At 36.9% G+C, this 17,635-nt stretch overlaps 2 protein-coding genes across 2 annotated transcripts; one reads left to right on the top strand and one right to left on the bottom strand.

Annotated features, from left to right (window-relative positions):
• The first annotated feature begins 1,335 nt into the window (after positions 1-1,335).
• LOC133856583 (chaperone protein dnaJ 49) lies at positions 1,336-9,612 on the top strand. Its single transcript, XM_062291640.1, has 2 exons — positions 1,336-2,709; positions 9,146-9,612. The coding sequence occupies exon 1, from the start codon at positions 1,601-1,603 to the stop codon at positions 2,693-2,695; it is 1,095 nt and encodes a 364-aa protein (XP_062147624.1). The 5' UTR covers positions 1,336-1,600; the 3' UTR covers positions 2,696-2,709; positions 9,146-9,612.
• A 1,387-nt stretch (positions 9,613-10,999) lies between these two features.
• LOC133857646 (uncharacterized) lies at positions 11,000-16,259 on the bottom strand. The gene is made up of 8 exons (XM_062292932.1): positions 16,086-16,259; positions 15,415-15,527; positions 14,663-14,734; positions 14,337-14,372; positions 12,862-12,907; positions 12,528-12,615; positions 11,556-11,613; positions 11,000-11,291 (listed from the first exon to the last, which is right to left on the bottom strand). The coding sequence occupies exons 1-8, from the start codon at positions 16,162-16,164 to the stop codon at positions 11,241-11,243; spliced, it is 543 nt and encodes a 180-aa protein (XP_062148916.1). The 5' UTR covers positions 16,165-16,259; the 3' UTR covers positions 11,000-11,240.
• Between the last annotated feature and the right edge of the window lie 1,376 nt (positions 16,260-17,635).

Consider the following 17,635-nt stretch of genomic DNA (forward strand, 5'->3'; position numbering starts at 1 on the left):
TGACAATATCTCTCAAACTATCAAAATATTGTCACCCAATATTTTTGTTTTTAGGAAACATTGACAATTTTTGATAATTTAAGAGATATTGTTCAAATTAAAAGTTTTATAAAAAATATTATCAATTGAATAGTAGTTTGAGTGATGTATGCAGATTTTACCAAAGAAAAGTTAGAATAACCTTAAAAGTGAGATATAACAACCGACAAGGCCAAGAGCCGCATGAGTCATGACACAACAACAATTCCCATTCAAACGTGTTCACCGTGAGCCACTCACCTTGAGACCCGGGTTTGACTCGGCCGCGGACTTTTAACAGACTTGAGATAAAAACTAAGATAAATAATTTTTTATTTTTTACATTTTTTTTTAAAAAAAATAACCATCAAAATTGGCAGCGTATGAAATTTACGGATCCAATAATTAATTTTTAAAAAAACAGAGTATAGAAGATATATTGATATAACATGTAAAAAAACTAATTTATAGTTTTGAAAGAAAAGAAATACAAGTGCAAGTGCAACATCATCTCGACTTTTCATTGTCTCCAACAAAACTACTTGTTAAAAATAATATTAGGAGTGTTTGGTAACGGAAGAGACACCTAGTTTTTTTTTAGCATATGATATTTTATAAAATATCAATTTTTTTTTGTTAAATCTTATCGAAATTTATAAAATATTTATGTGTTTATTTTTCTAAAAAAAAATTAAAATTTTCAAAAATTCAAGTATAGACATTTTTGCAAGTTTCATTAAATTCTGACAAACATTTAAATTCTAACAATTTTTTTCTTTTTCTTTTTTTACTCTTAAAAAAGATAGCGCTTTTTTGAAGATATTGATAGGATTTAATAAAAAATTCTAACAGAAAGTTGAAATTGAAAATAATTAAAAGATGAATACTCTAAATTGACGCTTTTTAAAATTTAAGTACATTTTTTTGAAAGTAATGAAAGATGATAAGTTTACAAGTAAAGTTCTCCCTAAAAATTAATTTATAGTTTTGAAAGAAAAGAAATACAAGTGCAACGGCGGGTGGGTTTGTTAAAGAATGTTGAGTTGGTATTTTTTTTTTTAATAGAAGTAAGAAGTAATTGATACGATATAAAGTAAAAAAAATTTGTATGAAAAAGTAAAAAATAAAATAAAATTATATTGTAGTGAATTTTTTTTATTTAAGTAATAATAAAAACTTATTAATATGATATAAAAAGTGAAAATAATTAAAATGTTTTGAAGTTGGTTATTTAGAAAAAGAAAAAGAGAAAATAGGGGAGGAGAATGGTGTGTTGGTTACCAAACACCCCATTATCTCGACTTTTCACTGTCTCCAACAGTTTCCTGGAAAGAGCAGAACTACTTGTTGTCAAAGGAGTGTTTGGCAACGGAAGAAACCCCTAGTTTTCTTTTCTTCCTGAGCAAATGATATTTTACAGAATAGAACAAAGAGTAAAAACCCCTGCCACAAATTTCTTGATTTTACTTGTTCTTTCTCATCGATTTGAATGAATACCCGTTGATACTCTTCAAAGAGTCAATATCCCCAATTCTTCTTTCCCTTTTGCCCTTAAATTTCTGGGGTTTTCTTCCATTTCGAAATGGACGGAAACAAAGACGAGGCTGTGAAGTGCTTGAAAATCGGGAAACAAGCGTTGGAAGGTGGCGATCGAACGCGGGCCCTCAAATTCATCACCAAAGCTCGCCGTCTCGATCCCGCGCTGCCCGTCGACGATCTCTTATCGGCGATAGAGAACGAATCCAATGGGCCTGCCGATCGACCGGCCCAATACTCTAATGGACCCGCTAAAGGCCCATCCGAGTCGCCGCCATCATCGAAGCCGGCCGATCAGCCCTCGCTCCGCCACCGAGTGCCTCCGGCGGGGCCGTCTTCGTCCGCCTCGGCCTCGTACACGGAGGAGCAAATCGCGGTGGTGAGGCAGATCAAGAAGAAGAAGGACTACTACGAGATTCTGGGGTTGGAGAGGACTTGCACCGTCGAAGACGTGCGAAAAGCCTATCGAAAACTCTCTTTGAAGGTCCACCCCGATAAAAACAAGGCCCCGGGTGCAGAGGAAGCCTTCAAGGCCGTTTCCAAGGCCTTTCAGTGTCTCAGCAACGTAGAGAATAAGCGAAAGTACGACATTTCCGGGTCCGACGAGCCCGTCTACGAGCGGCGAGCCGCCCATCGTGGCGCTCCGCAAGGGTACAATGGGTTCTATGATGAGTTTGATGCGGACGAGATCTTTAGGAACTTCTTTGGAGGAATGGCTCCAGCGACCACACAGTTTCGCGGGTTTAGTTTCGGGCCTGGAACGGGGCCTAGGACCGCTGATAACGGCTCTGGTGGTGGGTTCAATGTGAGGATGCTAATTCAGTTGCTGCCCGTGCTGCTTATTGTGCTTCTCAGCTTCTTGCCATCGTCCGACCCCATTTATGCGCTTACGCGGTCTTATCCATATGAGTACCGGTTTACTACGCAAAAGGGTGTCAATTATTATGTTAAGTCGACCAAGTTTGAGCAGGATTACCCCTCGGGCAGCGGGGAACGTGTGTCCTTTGAAGGGAAGGTTGAGAGGGAGTTTTTTGCTTTACTGGCGCAGAATTGCCGGCTTGAGATTCAGCGTCGCCAGTGGGGATTTATTCGTGAGACACCGCATTGTGACAGGTTACAGCAGTTTGAGACTGTGGCTTGACGAATTGGATCAAGGTTATTGTTATTCTTCTTATGCTTTGTTTCAAATTTACTGTATTACATAGGTTTTGGATCAGTCTATGGAATATTAGTTAAAGCAATGCTGAATAAGTCATTATGTGCCTCTTCTTGCTAGGCAGACTATAAGCAGGAAAATTTGGAATAGATATTTCACTAATGTGCTTTTGTATGACAAAATATTTGTTTTGAGACATAAAAGGATTGTAACTTTCAGTATTCTGCTATTAAATGTTGTACACTTGTCGAGTTATTTGTTTTAATTGTTGGAAGTGGTTTTATCCACAAGTTATAGATAATTTTTTCATCAAAAGCAATGACCTTAGCTCTCCTTTTCTGCATTGGCAAATGCATTACCTTAGGTAGATAAATTACATGTCCTTGAATTTCTGTAACTAGATAGTTATCAATTGCTAAACTTGTCTGGAATTTAGAGAGATGCAATTGTTTAATGCTTCTGAAGTAATATTTTAAAAGGGAAGTTGTACCATAAGGCAGGTAAAAAGGTTCTGGTGAATTTTCAAGGGCTGTGACCTACCACATCCTAGGTTAGCCAATTGTTGATTGTAGTTATGTGAAGGAACTATTTTCAATGAGTTAAAATAAAAGCTGTGGTATCTTGTTGGGTAAGTTTGTAGGCAATAGTTCACACAATGTTTATATTGTCTAAAAGTGGTTGAAGGCAGCTAGTTGAGGGCCAGTTTGGATATCTGTTTAATCAAAGTTTTGAATATGGTGCTTCAAAACAATAATTATTGTTTTATCATGTAAGCTAATCTAGGAAAGCTTTTGATTGTTGCAATGTTTAATGTCTTAGCTGTCAAGTTTGATTCTTAAGAACCGCTATTACATGCAAAAATGGTGAAGGTTAGGATCCTTTCTCACCCTCCCCTTTCAGTACCCTGTTCTGGTACGATCAACACCTGCATGAGCAATTGACTACATGGTATTATATATTACAACATTGATTTAAGATATGCTTTACTTTCAAGTGGCTTAGAGCTATTTCAGCCCAATTTTGGAGGGGTGAGGGGTTAGCTTGCAGGCATAACGGTTATAATGATTAGAAATGCAATTCCTAAACTTGCTACTATAGAGGCTTAACTTTGGATAAAGAAACAACACCGTTGAGACCAAAATGGGGCCTGGTTAACTGTAATGGTTAGTTGCTTGCTCAAGTCTTAGATAATCCCTTTAACATAGTGCGCAGCTAGCACAACATTGTAACTACAAAATGGATTTTTCTTGTCTAAACTACAAGCTGGTTATCAGATATGACAAGTAATCCAAATAGATTATGGCTAGAAGGTTAGCATAATGATCATCATCAGTCTCAATCTACTGACGGCGCGCCTGGGCGTGTCTCGTCTTTTATAGTTTGTATGTTGGTTGTTTCGGTATTGTTGTAAGCGTAGTCATCCTGTTGGGTTGTGCAATGGAATATTCAAGTAGAATTTACGTGGAAGCTAAGTCTTTCAAGCTTAGTTGTGAAGAGGGGGTATCAGTTGCTTGAGTTTTCGAAACGAGCACAGGGATCTTGTGCATTATGTTTCTTTGGGCTTTGTTAGTGTGAAATGGTTGTTGGAGACCATGGAAGCTTGGCATCTAGCAGAGGGCTTGAAGGAGTTCTATAGATCATCTAGGGTAGGTGCCAAAGCTTATATTGCCTAGCACTGTTCGAATTGTCACAGTCGTTTCTTGGTAGTTGCGGAATACGGTGGTAGTGGACAAGAGGGTTTTGAGGCGGTAGGGTCAGTTGGGGTTCACTCTTAAGTTGTGGAAGATTTTAGAAGTTTTTCAGATATCCTACGGTGTAGTTCCTAAAGCCCCTTGCTTGCTGACCAAGGATACTCCTTATCGGTCATACACAAACGCTCTGGTTGGGCAGGGGTTGGGACTGGTTAATACCTCATCTCATAGCGATGGTTTTGCAAAGCTCGAAGGCTCTGTACCACAAGGGCAATATGGCAATGGTCATGTAACTTTTGGGAAAGGTACGAATTCCAGGCCTTCTGCCAGCTCAATTTGTGGTGTAGTCTTGTTGTGTGAATTGAGGAAAGACGTGGACGTCATCAGTGCTCTTCGGGATTTGAAAGGCTAGCTAGATCGTTTAAGAGGGGATGTGGATCGACACATTGTAAGTTTAGGTGTGGACCTAGACCCGGGTCCGGAGCCAGTTGGGTCAGGTAGCAAAGAGCAAGATGGGGTGACTGGTAAAAAGACATTTGGGTTGGTGAGCAAAGCTGGCCTAAAGCGGGCTGCAGTTGTGTCAAAGCCCATTCGTTCAGAGAGGGTTGTTCACGTTCGCAAATCTGTTATGGGTAAAGGCCCAAAACTTTTAGGATGAGTTGTGGGTGTGTTTAATAGGGGCAAAGGCCCAGGTGCCTCTCAGGTGAGAAGGTGGCCCAAATTAAAATCCACCCCTAAGTGGGTTAAGAAAACACAAGCGGGATGGAAACCTTCGTCGGGGAAGGACTTAGGTATGGGTTTTGGCTTTGCGGGTGCTGGCCCAAGTGTAGCCCAACGTGTTGGATCTCCGCTTGTCCCTTCGTCTAGCCCCGCCGTCTGTGTGGAAGTTAATCGGAAGGGAAGAGAGAGAGTCGTGGCGGTTTCCCGTCCTCGGTTTTGTTGCCAAACAACGAATAGAAACTATTTCCCTAATCTTTATACTCAGATTTCGCTGATGGGGATGTTGTTATGGCTGTTTTCAGCATTGGGCTACCTGAGGTAGGTGATCAGGTTGGATGTAGCATTGGCACTGACGTGGTAACTGAGCAAGTGGGTTGTGAGGGTTTGGTGGCAGAAATAGGCGCTGGGTTATCGTAGAAGCATGTGGCTCATGGACCGGGCCCCGTATCAAGTGAAGAGGCTTCTAAGTTTAGGGTTTAGGGTGCTGAATGGCAGGTTATTTGTAGCGTAGGCTCTGTTTTTTATTTTGAGTTTGGGTGTTGTGTTGGGATGAATGCAAAAACAAAGGGTCCACTTGGTAAGGCTTTTTGCCCAAATTTTTTGCTTTTTAACAAAATAACAAAAGCATTAAGAAACAATTCAAAACACAAAAACTCACAAAACTATTTTAGCTTTTATGTCAAATAAAAAAACTAATTCAAACAAAAAACACAAAGTACCCTCTAAAGGGGATGGCTTGGAATCCTTGGTTGTGGCAGGTCTTGAGGTGGTTAGTGAAGAAGGGCTTAATATCCTTGAAAGTATGTCCCCACTTGGTTGGGATGTGGATCTTTTAAGGGAGGAACCAATCTGTTGTAAGCTGTTGAGTTCTTGTCGCCCTGTTGTGCATGAGGTGCTGGATTGTTTAGGATCAATGATCTCCGAGTGGGTTTTGCGGAGAGTGAAGGGTTTCCGCCATATAGTGGGGCTATCGTGTGAGGGTTTTGAAGAGTAGTTTATGGCCTTGCTTTTACAGCCATTGAAGCGAGTCGTTGCCAAGAGGGTTCGGTGCCTAGTTCCAAACGATAATAGAGGGAACAGGGAACTAAAATGATTATCATGTTCCATTAATTATGATTCCAATGGTAGAAGTGCCAGTCGAGGCAGAGTTAAGTGGAGGGGTTTCTTTGGAATGTGAGAGGGGGATCAACGCCTAAGGGTAGAAATATGCTTAGAGAATAGAAGGCTGATGTTATTTGTCTTTAGGAGACTAAATCGGGTCACATGTCTTGTAGCCTTGTGAGTAGTTTATGAGTATGCCGACATGTGGATTGGTGTTTTCTAGACACTAGTGGGGCTTTAGGTGGGATTGTGCTTATGTGGGATATGAGGGTGGTGGAGAAAGTGAAGGAGTGTGTGGGGGAGTATACGTTGCATGTTGTTGAAGATCAATTTACTTGGGCTTCTGCTAGTGTTTATGGTCCTAATTATGATTGTGATGGAAGGTTCTTATGGGATGAGTTACTCAATTGGTGGAACTTGTCTTGGTGCATTATGGGAAATTTCAACGTCACACGTTCTTCTAGCGAGAGATTGGGTGAAGCCCGTTTGTGAGTTGTCATATTTCATTTTTTATGAGGGTCTTATGGACTTTCCTCTTGTAGGCAGAGCTTTTACGTGGTTGAACAACCGGGATCCCTCCTCTTGGTCCAAAATAGATAGATTTCTTGTCTCTCTTGGTTGGGAAGCCCAATCTCCTGAAGTGTCTCAGAAGAGGTTGTAAAGGCTATGCCCAGATCATTTACTTCTTGATTGCGGAGACTTCCACAGGGGTAAAAGGTATTTTAAGTTTGAGATATGTGGTTGAAAGCAGAGGGTTTTGTGGATAAGTTGAAGCAATGGTGGACATCCTATCACTTTCAAGGTTCTCCCAGCTTCATTATAGCTAGTAAACTAAGGGCTTTGAAAGCTGATTTAAAGCTTGGAATGAGGAGGTGTTTGCCAATATAGAGGGACAAAGGTAGCTTTTGGAAGAATTACGAGATCTCAATCTTTTGGAAGAAGAGAGAACGTTATGTGATGAGAAGTTGGGGAAGGCTAAAATTATCAGCGATTTGGAGAGGTCCGCCCTTATGGAGGAGATGAGCTAGAGGCAGAAATCGAGGGCATTGTGGTTAAGAGAAGGTGACAATTGCTTGAAGTTTTTTCATCGAGTGCCCAACTCGAATAGAAGAAATAACTCCATTGAGTCTTTAATTGTTAATGGTATAGTTTCTACAAATCATGGTGGGATTAGAGATCATGTTGTGCAGTACTACAGTAGTTTGTATACTGAATTGTTCGGTTGGCGGCCTAAGCTAGATGGTATTTCTTTCGACTCCATTGGTGAGATTTAGGCCGATTGGTTGGAGAGATTATTTAAGGAGGGTTTGGTTCTTGAGGTGGTGAACGCCTTGAACAATGATAAGGCTTCAAGCCATGATGGCATTTTTATGTCTTTCTTCCAAGCTTGCTGGGATGTTCTAAAAGATGACTTAATGAAGGTCTTGCATAATTGCCATGCTAGAGGTAAGTTTGAAAGAAGTCTTAATTCCACCTTTATTGCTTTTATTTTGAAAAAATTAGGAGATATTGATATTAAGGACTTTTTCCCTTTTAGTGTTGTGGGTGGAGATTACAAAATTGTAGCCAAAGTTCACGCCACCAGGTTGAAAATGGTTCTGGAGAAGATCAAACTCTCAGAATGCATTCGTTGGGGGAAGGCAAATCCTAGATTATGTTCTCATTACTAATGAATTTCTTGATAGCAAGACATTAATCCTAGATTTGAAGTGTTGGATGACTCTAAGATTCGATTTTGGCATGATATGTTATGTGAGGAGAAAATCCTTAAGGTAGCTTTTTTGGAGTTATTTAGTGTAGCCCGCTTCAAAGATGCTTATGTGACAGATCATTTACAGCTTGTTAGTGACTCTCATTACTGGAATGTCAGTTTTATCAGAGCAACACAGGATTGAGAGGTTGATTTCTTTACCACGTTCTTCGATCTTTGTACTCCATCAGATGAAGATGGGGTGGAGAAAGACAAGTTGTGTTGGGTCCCTTTCAAGAGATGGTTGTTTGATGTCCGATCATTTCATAATGCCCTTACAATCCATGATAGTGACTTCTTCCCTTGGAGGAGTATTTGGCGGAATAAGGTTTCCTCCAAAATGGCGTTATTTGCTCAGTTGGCTGCTTTAGGGAAAATCCTCACCATGGACAATTTAGGAAACAAAATTTAATAGTGGTAAATTGATGTATGTGCAAGAAGAGTTGGGAATGTATAGATCACCTTTTACTCCATTGTGAGACTGCATATGCCTCATGGAGTTCTATCTTTGACCTTTATAGGCTCGAGTGGGTTATGCCTTGGAGGATAGTGGAGCTTTTTGCATTTTGGAGAGGGCAGCGAGATTCTTCTCAAAAGGTAGCCCTGTTGAAGATGATTCTGTCTTGCTTGATGTGGTATATCTGGAGAGAAAGAAATGACCAGAGATTAGTGGCGGATCTGAAGACCTTCTTCAAAACCCTTTACCAATGGACAACCGCCTATGTTTGTCTTCATATTTCTAGATATTATGAGTTCCTTTCCTTGATCTTTTTTCTTTTTCTAATTATGTCTTTCTCTTATATACTTGGGTTGTGCTCTCTCGTTTTAATAAAATTTCAGTCACTTATAAAAGAAAAAGAAAAAATGATTATGGCTAGAAGGATGAGATAAGTTTGCAAGAAGATTAATTACGCAACATCTTTGTGCCTTTGGTCTTCGCGTTGAAATGACCATTACATTCTAACCATGCAGTCTACGGTGTTAGTTGCTTGGGGTTGCCATAGACGTATGACTGTCTTCTCTTTGGCCTGCTCTTGATGGCTCTCATAGGATTTATTTTATTATCATTACTTTTTTTCTTTTTTCAAAATTTTCACTTAATACTTTTTGGTTTTGCATTATTATGGTCAAATGAGTAAAATATAGGAGAGTCATTTGTTTCTCTTTTTGCAGATTGTTTGTTCATTGCCACTGGTTTAGAATTAATATTTCTTACTCTGAAGAATGCTTGGGGACTGGAAACTGCACAAGAGATGAAGGGTTATGGTTGTGACATTTCAGTTGCCCGCCTTTAGCTTTTTATATCTAGTGCCACAAGCTTCTGGTGTAATTATACCATGCGCCATGAATTTTGTAATATTATTGTCTTTAACTCTCTTTGAATGCCATAAACATATCCAGCGAATTTAAAACCTAATCCATTTTTAAGGTTCTATACATACGATGTTGGCTATAGTTTTTTTCATTACTCTCTCTCTCTCTCTCTCTCTCTCCCAGAATTGAAAGCTTCGGACAGGAAAAAGAATAGCTATTATTAAGAATAAAATAGTTGTTCTTATTCATTAATTTGATTGTAATATTTGAATAGAATCCCGAATATGTATTTTTTACTGTTTGGTATAGTGCAATATGTTGTTTAATTGAATCATGTTATAATCAAATTTTGTAAAACGCCCTTATAACACAATTTTAATTTACATTTTTATGGACTTTTTTCTTTATTTTTTATTTTTTAAAACATCAACGGTTATGTTATAACTCTTTTTTCTTTTTTCAATTAATGCCACGCGAGGATAACCAGTATAATCAAATTCAAGCATCGAATCCTGCTCGTAATGCAACTTTCATCATGTTCAATTCCTTCATTTTCGCTTTAGAACCCCAAGAGTTGTTTGGATATATGGGCAGATATGGTGCTTGCTTGCAATGTCCTCTGACCCCATTTCAATATATAGCAGGAAATTAACTGCTAGTAGAAGATTTTTTACAAGCTCACCTGACAAAATTTGAGGATTCTTGAGATCCAATTTGAGTATTCTTGAGATCCAATTTGAGTAATCGACCAAACAATAAATAAATACACCTTCTTCCCAGATAAATACACATTCTATTACAGTTGTAGGTGCTTTTACCAGATAAATACCCTCCAATCCAATTATTTTCAATCCCTAATCTCTTCAGTCTTTCAACAACCTTGACAAATTCACTGTTAACACCACCAGTCAAATACACCTTCTTCCCAGATAAATACACATTCTATTCCAGTTGTAGGTGCTTTTACCAGATAAATACCCTCCAATCCAATTATTTTCAATCCCTAATCTCTTCAGTCTTTCAACAACCTTGACAAATTCACTGTTAACACCACCAATCAAAAGTGAGGGGCGTCAACTGGAAGTACTTCTTTAGAGAGAGAGAGAGAGAAAGAGAGAGAGGTTGTAATCCATATGAAATTGGTTTCTAGCGGAGGAAAGCATGCGGGTCATTCCGTGAAATTAGGAAGTTTCAATTGAGGGTTTTCTTATGAAGGATATGCTTTTTAGGTTTTTGCATCCCAATTTACTTCTTTGCCTGTAAAAGCACAAGTCGCCGATCAAACGGCGACGAAACCTAGGGTTCACGAACCGAAAGAAGGCAAAGCAGGGCCAATCCAATTGGTGAGAGAGAGAGAGAGAGAGAGAGAGAGAGAGATGCTTTTGTGTCAATGTTAATCGTTGAACTGTTTATTAATATTGGGTGGGGGGTTTGTGGGGGTGGTCTTTTGATTTCAGCTTCCCTTTCCAATATTTTCATTTCCTGCATTATTTTGCTAATGGCATCTTGAATGTGATTTGAGTTTTATGTAATAGCTTCCTACGAATGTGCTAGGGAAATTGTGAATGCTCATTGCTTACCGCTCCACCGAGAAGGAAGAGCTTGGTGCTCGTAAGCACAAAAGATTAGATCCACACCTTCAACAATGAATAATCTCAAAAACAAACATTTAATCCAATTTGCAGACAAGACATTTTATCAAAGGCACTGAGCTGAATCAACAAAAGAAACATTTCATCCAATTGATATTAAATATCTGAACAAGTACTTAATCCAATTTGCAGATAAAACATTATGTGTTGAGAGTCGGTTTACAGAACAGGAAGGGTACTCTGATCTATAAAATTTGTATGAGTATGACTATGTCAACTATCCTTCTTCTTTTTCAATCTCTGTTTAGGAAGGAAAATCTGTTATGATCAGAACCATGTAGTGAAACTGTAAATTTGTAACCCTAATCCTTTGAGGTTATGACCAGCAATCCCAATGCGCCTAAAAGTATATACTGCAAGCAAACAATACAAATTACCATCAAAATGTACAAGTTTCTACTGGTAAGCGGATGGGTAGAGAGAGAGAGAGAGAGAGATGCAAAGAAACAATTTAATGTCAGTACAAGTGCCTAGCCTGCAGAAATATTCACATAATCCAACAGTTCTATAAAAGGAGAAATGCATGATTCAAAGGAGTTCTGGGGGACTGTTTCTAACTTTTGTGGAAATAAAAATTAGCATGGTGCAAAATCTTAGAAATTTCAACACAAGCAAACCTTGACTATGGGCTTCTCGGTCATGATAATTGTTGCCCAACCAGCATAAGGCAAGAACCTGCGTGGAAAAGAAACATAATTTCATATCAAAGGCAATCATTCATTCAGTATATGTTTTTTTAATGGAAAATACACTTAATCCCCTGAATTTATACCCCATTTGCACTTATACAACCAAACTTTAAAAAGTGATACTTGACTCTTTCAACCTACCACTTTGTTGCAAATTACACCTTCCTAAGCATTTGACGTTAAAATGAACCAACAATGCCACATATGATGAGCAGGTGTTAATTTTTTACTTGAAATACTTATATTATCCCCAAAAGATAATAATAATAAAAAAAAATTTAAAAAAAAAAAAAGAGAAAAAGAGGAAGGCTGACAGGGTAGCCGAACTACCTCCACACGCTAGTATAAGGATGGCTGAACCACACCAACAGCCTTGCCACCCCTTCATCGTTCTTTTTTTCTTTTTCTTGATTTTTTTTTGTTTCATTTTTATAGCTTGTGGGGGTAATTAGGGCATTTTAAGTAAAAAAAATTAGCATGTGTACGCTTCACATGGATCCAAATGGCAGAATGATCAAACCTCATGGATAATTGAGACATTTAACTAAACAGGCTATGGTTTGACATAATTAAAAGGCATATAGGCACAGAAAATTTGATGGGGAATGATTAATTTTGTAAGACACACTTCTAAGGAAATGGATATGCTAATTAATTTTATTAAGCCTACCCATCAAGTTACATGACATGAGATAAATGGCAGACATCGGCATAAGCTGAAATGCATATAAATCAACTTATGGTGCCTCATAAAATAAGTTTAGTTGTGACGTAATGTTCATCAATTCTAAAACTTTATGCTGCACACAACTAAAATCTATGTAACATATTGGAATTGCTCTGATATTTTGACAAGGTCATACTAAAAGAAAAAAGTCTTATTCGACACATGAACATTACCCAACAGCTCTCCCCACGACATCGTGTTGTTGCAACCAACGTTGGCCCTGAGCATACAGCATCCTGTCATCCACATTATTGCTGTCTCCTGATAAAATTGGCCAAGAGAAGTCAAAGTTACTAAGCGAGTGGTAATTGCTAAAACAAGAACCGTAATAATTAAATTCACAAACTAAATTTCAACTTGAATGAGCCTCCTAATTATGATTGGTGTAAGATTATGCAATCCCTTAATGAACTCGAGGGAATTAATTATATCCTTCACTTCCATTCTTTGATAAATGAAGACCGTTAAGAAAATTTTTAATATTGAGCATTGTCAAGAATATAATACCTTTTGTTAGGACATTAACTTCTCCAGTATCTTGCCTCTCATGAACCTAACAGAGTATATAAGATGCATCAAAAGTACAGACACATTGTTAAAATTAAATTAAACAACAATGAAGGAATAAGACCTGAGGCAGCAGAAGCAATAAGTTATGCACTTAATTGATCAAAGAAAAAGTTAATGATGTTAAGATATTGAGACAGGAACGACTGACTGACCGACCGACCATAAAGCAACCCTAAAAGCATTCATCAACTGATGTAAGAGTAAAATTTTATTCATAATAGTAAGAAGGGTTAATTCTTATTTTGGTCCCTGTACTTTGGACGATTATCAAAAAGTATCATAAGTAATACTTGAGATTGTTTTATAATCGGTGTTAGTCCCTCCGTCCAAGTGTCCTATTCACCACATCAACATTATTTAAAGTAACAAAAAAGAAAAAAAGGGTAGGGGAAATCATCCCTGCCTGCCACCGGCAGGGGAGATCTTCCCTGCGGGTGGGATCTCACGCTTAGGGTGGGTCCGAGGGCATATCCCACCCCCAGGTGGCTTTTCCTCCACCCACCAGAGGTGTGACCTCCTCCGCTGGTGGCAGGCAAGGGATGATCTCCCCTTCCTTGTTTTTTTTAAAAAAAAAAACAAAATTTTACTTTTTTATTTATTTAAATTATGATGATGTGGCAAATTGATGTGACGAATGGGACACTTGTTGGTCTCTAAGAGGCCCTGATATGGTAGACCGTTAAGTTTTTGGACGGAACACGATAATTAGACAACCTCAGGTACCACTTATAATACTTTTGGAAACCTAGGTAGCTTTTTGATAATGGTCCAAAGTACATGGACCAAAATAGGATTTAACCCTAGTAAGAAATTGGTTACAAACCATACCAAGATATTCCCATAAAATTCCGTATGGTTTAGATTTGAAACTTATTGCGACATATTAGCTAATCTTCCATTCTGAGTGGTTTTCAAGATTAATTTGGGAACAATAGTTGACAACTTCATACAAAATAAAAAACTGCCTACACTTATAAAAAAAAATAAAACAAAAAATGTTTAAAAAAACTTATAAAAAAAAAATCACAAACTGCCAACTGCAGGTAGAGATAGAGCACAAGTCCTTGAGAAATTGCAACAGTAGGTAATATGATTGGTTTGGTCTTACCTTCTTCCTAAAAGTTAGCTTTGCTTCATCCTTTGTGAAAGACATTTTATACTTAAAACAGTTAAACTCATGTTACATGGACTCTGGTATTGGTATTTGGTGCAAGAATGTTCCAAGTGTCAGATTTGCCTGTTTTCCCAAAGATTTTCAACCATTCTAGAGTGTCTGGGAGGCATTTATGTCTTAACTATGTCATATTGGGTCGATACAAGTATAGCAGGGCAAAATGAAGGGTCCGGGTGACATTTGAATAAAACAAACATAGAAATGAAAGGCAAACAAAATTTCAACAGAAAATTCTCACCGTAATTACTCGATGGACAATTGGAATATCACGTCCCTGGACAATGTGCAAAAGAATACTTTTAGAGGAATCGAATCCAAAAACTTAATCTTGTAAGTGGGACTAACAGTAACTAGCATATAAACTCATATCAATTTACAATATGCAACCAATATGGAACTTCTCCTAATAGCCCCATTCAAGTCCAGTCCATGCCTAAATAGAAATAGAACCTAATTATGGTTAACGGATAGACGGGTCTGACTGACTCAAACTAAGTAGACACAAACGAGAATGTCAAGTAGAGTTAAAGAACAATGAATAGGTAGCAGAAAAAAGGAACATACATCTATATTAAACACGACAATTTCTCCTGCACGAATGGGATCCTTACTCATATGCAAGAACAAAATGTCACCCTGCAAGAGATTCAGAAAGTTAAGCCAATAAACCAAATTAAGCCAAATACACGGATTTCACATGTAAGCCCTTCAGTACATATCTTCAATATGGATGGTATAATAAATAATGAAACAAACTACCACAAAGAACTAAGCACCATGTATAAAAGTATTCAGAACCTCCACCATCACATGAATGTAGGTATTCACTCCTAGATTTTTACTTTCAATTATACATCATCCAATAAACCTTTTATACATCTTTTTCAGCAAATAGACAAATAATAGAATTAGCTAAAACAACAAGTTATCACTCATACAACTGCTAAAGCATGGCCATCACCTGCCAGTAACTCCTATCATAACTTCATAAACACTAGTAATCTTTCCATATCCATAATTATGCAAAGTTAAGTTTAATTAAGATTAGATACAAGTTCTTTGTCTATGAACAGGCTTAAAGTGACACAAGAGCCATTCTAGACGGTTTGATCATTATACAACAGAAGCAAAACTGAAGCAATACGATTTTTATAGCAAGAAATTGTCATCATTTAACAACGAACTATTAGATGCACAGCTTTCAAATGCTGCTGCATTGGATCAGAATAGAGAGATCAAGACACATCAAGCACTTTGCTACAAATCAAATTGCGCAGAAACAGAAAGTGTCATGTTCTACTAATTAAAGGACTCACTTTTCTGATGCCGGGTTCCATGCTTCCGGAGAGCACAACCACAACAGGTGATTCACTACCAGTTATACACATTAGTCCTTTCCATATAATTAGCGCCGACGTAACAAGTATGCCTGAAAAAAGAAACAAAGAAAAAAAGAAAGATTGTAATTGGAAAAAAACACGACCCTTAGAACATCAAGTAGTAAACAAAAACTGTATCATATTGGTTGTAAATTGAACATCATTTACAACAAAAACCTTTTTTTTTTTTTTTATATATATATATATATATATATATCAAACAGAACCTTAGCAAAACTGAAGAATATGTCTCTTTTTTCCCCTCAAAAAATAACTGAGATGGACAATCCCAAGCCCACCTAAAAACGAAGTAGTCCATTGAAAATACGCAACAAATAGAACGATAGTATGACACTGTTTGGTTATTTTCTTCTTGTTTGTTTGAGTTAGAATCAGCCATAATTACAGTTTGGTTTCTCACTTATATGACTGCATTAAAGCACAAACAGAGAGAGTATCTTTGGTGATTCCTATACAAACAAAAATTTTATTGTAAAGCTCCTCTTCAAGATTCAAAGGAATTCAAATAAGCAATATTTGTATAAAATATAAGTCTATAAGAATTTCAAGAACCAGTTTCAGTAGTGATACACAGGGATCGCACGGACCAATATTGACGGCCTGAGAGAGAGGCTGTCTGATCTGAATGGATTTGACAGAGTCGACGGTGTCTCCGATCAATCCCATGTCCTTCCTAGTTAATTGAAGCGCTCTTTGGAGACTTTTGAATGGCTTGCGTGAGGACGCGTTAGATTATTTTAAATATATATAAGGTGCGGACTGCGGAGGGTTATTTTTTGAAAATTGAAAGTCCTAGGTTTCGTACTTATATAGTCGTAGAATCTGGGGGGTCCATAACGTCGGACGTCACACAGCGAGTGCTGTTGAGACACGTGGATTCTGGTGGGAAATATGAGCCAATTTGCCGACTCAATTATTATTATTATTTTTTCCTTAAAAAAACAGTTAACCTCAACAATACGTGGGGCCCGCTCGACACATTTTGAGATTTAAGATTCATTTAGGTTTATAATTTCAAAAAATATAATTTTAAAATATGTGATTTGAAAAAGTGATTTTTAAAAATACAGTTAAGCGTTTGACAAAATCGCAGTTTGACTTTTAAAATCACAAATTAACTTTTAAAATTCTGCGTTTTTTGACTGCAATTTGAAAAATAAGTTTTTTACATTTTTTAAATTGCAATTTTTTAAAAATGTAATTTCCAAATGATTTGTTTTCTGCAATTTGATTTAAAATCATACTTTTTGTCTACGAAGTCGCAATCCCAAATGCACCCTAATTGCATTTAAAAATTACATTTTCAAATAGCACATTCTAAAATTGTAATTTTTGAAAACGCAAACCTAAACTGACCTTTAGAACAAAAATTGGTCATATCACTTATTACAAGGTTAAGACTGACAATCACATGATGTGTAAAACGCTTTAGGATTAATATCAAAATGTCTTTTTTGTACCCGTCAGTTCTTTTCATTTCATATTAGACCCATTATGGTATCCTATTCCTCATATATCATTAATATTCCGTTCAAAATTTTTAATTACATTTATAATTTCATTAAAAAGGTACTCATATCCATAAGCATATTTTATAATATACATCTATAACTAAAAATGTTTATAAATTAAATAAACATGATTTATAATAAAAATTAACTTAAATAAAGAAAGGCAAATTAGTGCAAAAATATTTCATAAAATCAAATAAAAAATTTAATGCAATTGATTGGTTGAGTTTTAAGTAATTAACATTTTTTTTTTTAATCATATGGAATGATTTTAAGGACTTTTGTAGTAAGTTATTAGGAAATAATGAAATTCAGAATAATAGAATAATTCAAATTTGAATAAGACTTGAAAATGGAAATTGAGAGAAAAATAGAAACTTATAAAGAGAGGGGTTTGTAATTGAATAAAATATTTAGAGATTTTCCATCTTCTTACCATTTATTTTATTATTATTATTTTTTTTCCATTTTATTTTGAACGTTAGACATCAATCATAAATGCATTATTTTTGAACATTGTGTGTGTACTGAAGCAACATATGTAAGAGAGATAAACAAATCCTTATATCATACAATGATATTAATGCATTTCTTAATTATTTTTTTACCATACTTTTGGGGCTTAA

The sequence above is a fragment of the Alnus glutinosa genome, chromosome 14 (genome assembly GCF_958979055.1).
Source record: "Alnus glutinosa chromosome 14, dhAlnGlut1.1, whole genome shotgun sequence".
Taxonomy (NCBI): domain Eukaryota; kingdom Viridiplantae; phylum Streptophyta; class Magnoliopsida; order Fagales; family Betulaceae; genus Alnus; species Alnus glutinosa.

Coding starts and splice junctions, on each gene's coding strand:
- LOC133856583 (XM_062291640.1), top strand. CDS start 1,601: ATGGACGGAAACAAAGACGAGGCTGTGAAGTGCTTGAAAATCGGGAAA.
- LOC133857646 (XM_062292932.1), bottom strand. CDS start 16,164: ATGGGATTGATCGGAGACACCGTCGACTCTGTCAAATCCATTCAGATC. Junction 14,373..14,662: donor TTGTCGTGTTTAATATAGAT/GTATGTTCCTTT, acceptor CACATTGTCCAG/GGACGTGATATTCCAATTGT. Junction 11,614..12,527: donor GTCGTGGGGAGAGCTGTTGG/GTAATGTTCATG, acceptor TTTTCCACGCAG/GTTCTTGCCTTATGCTGGTT.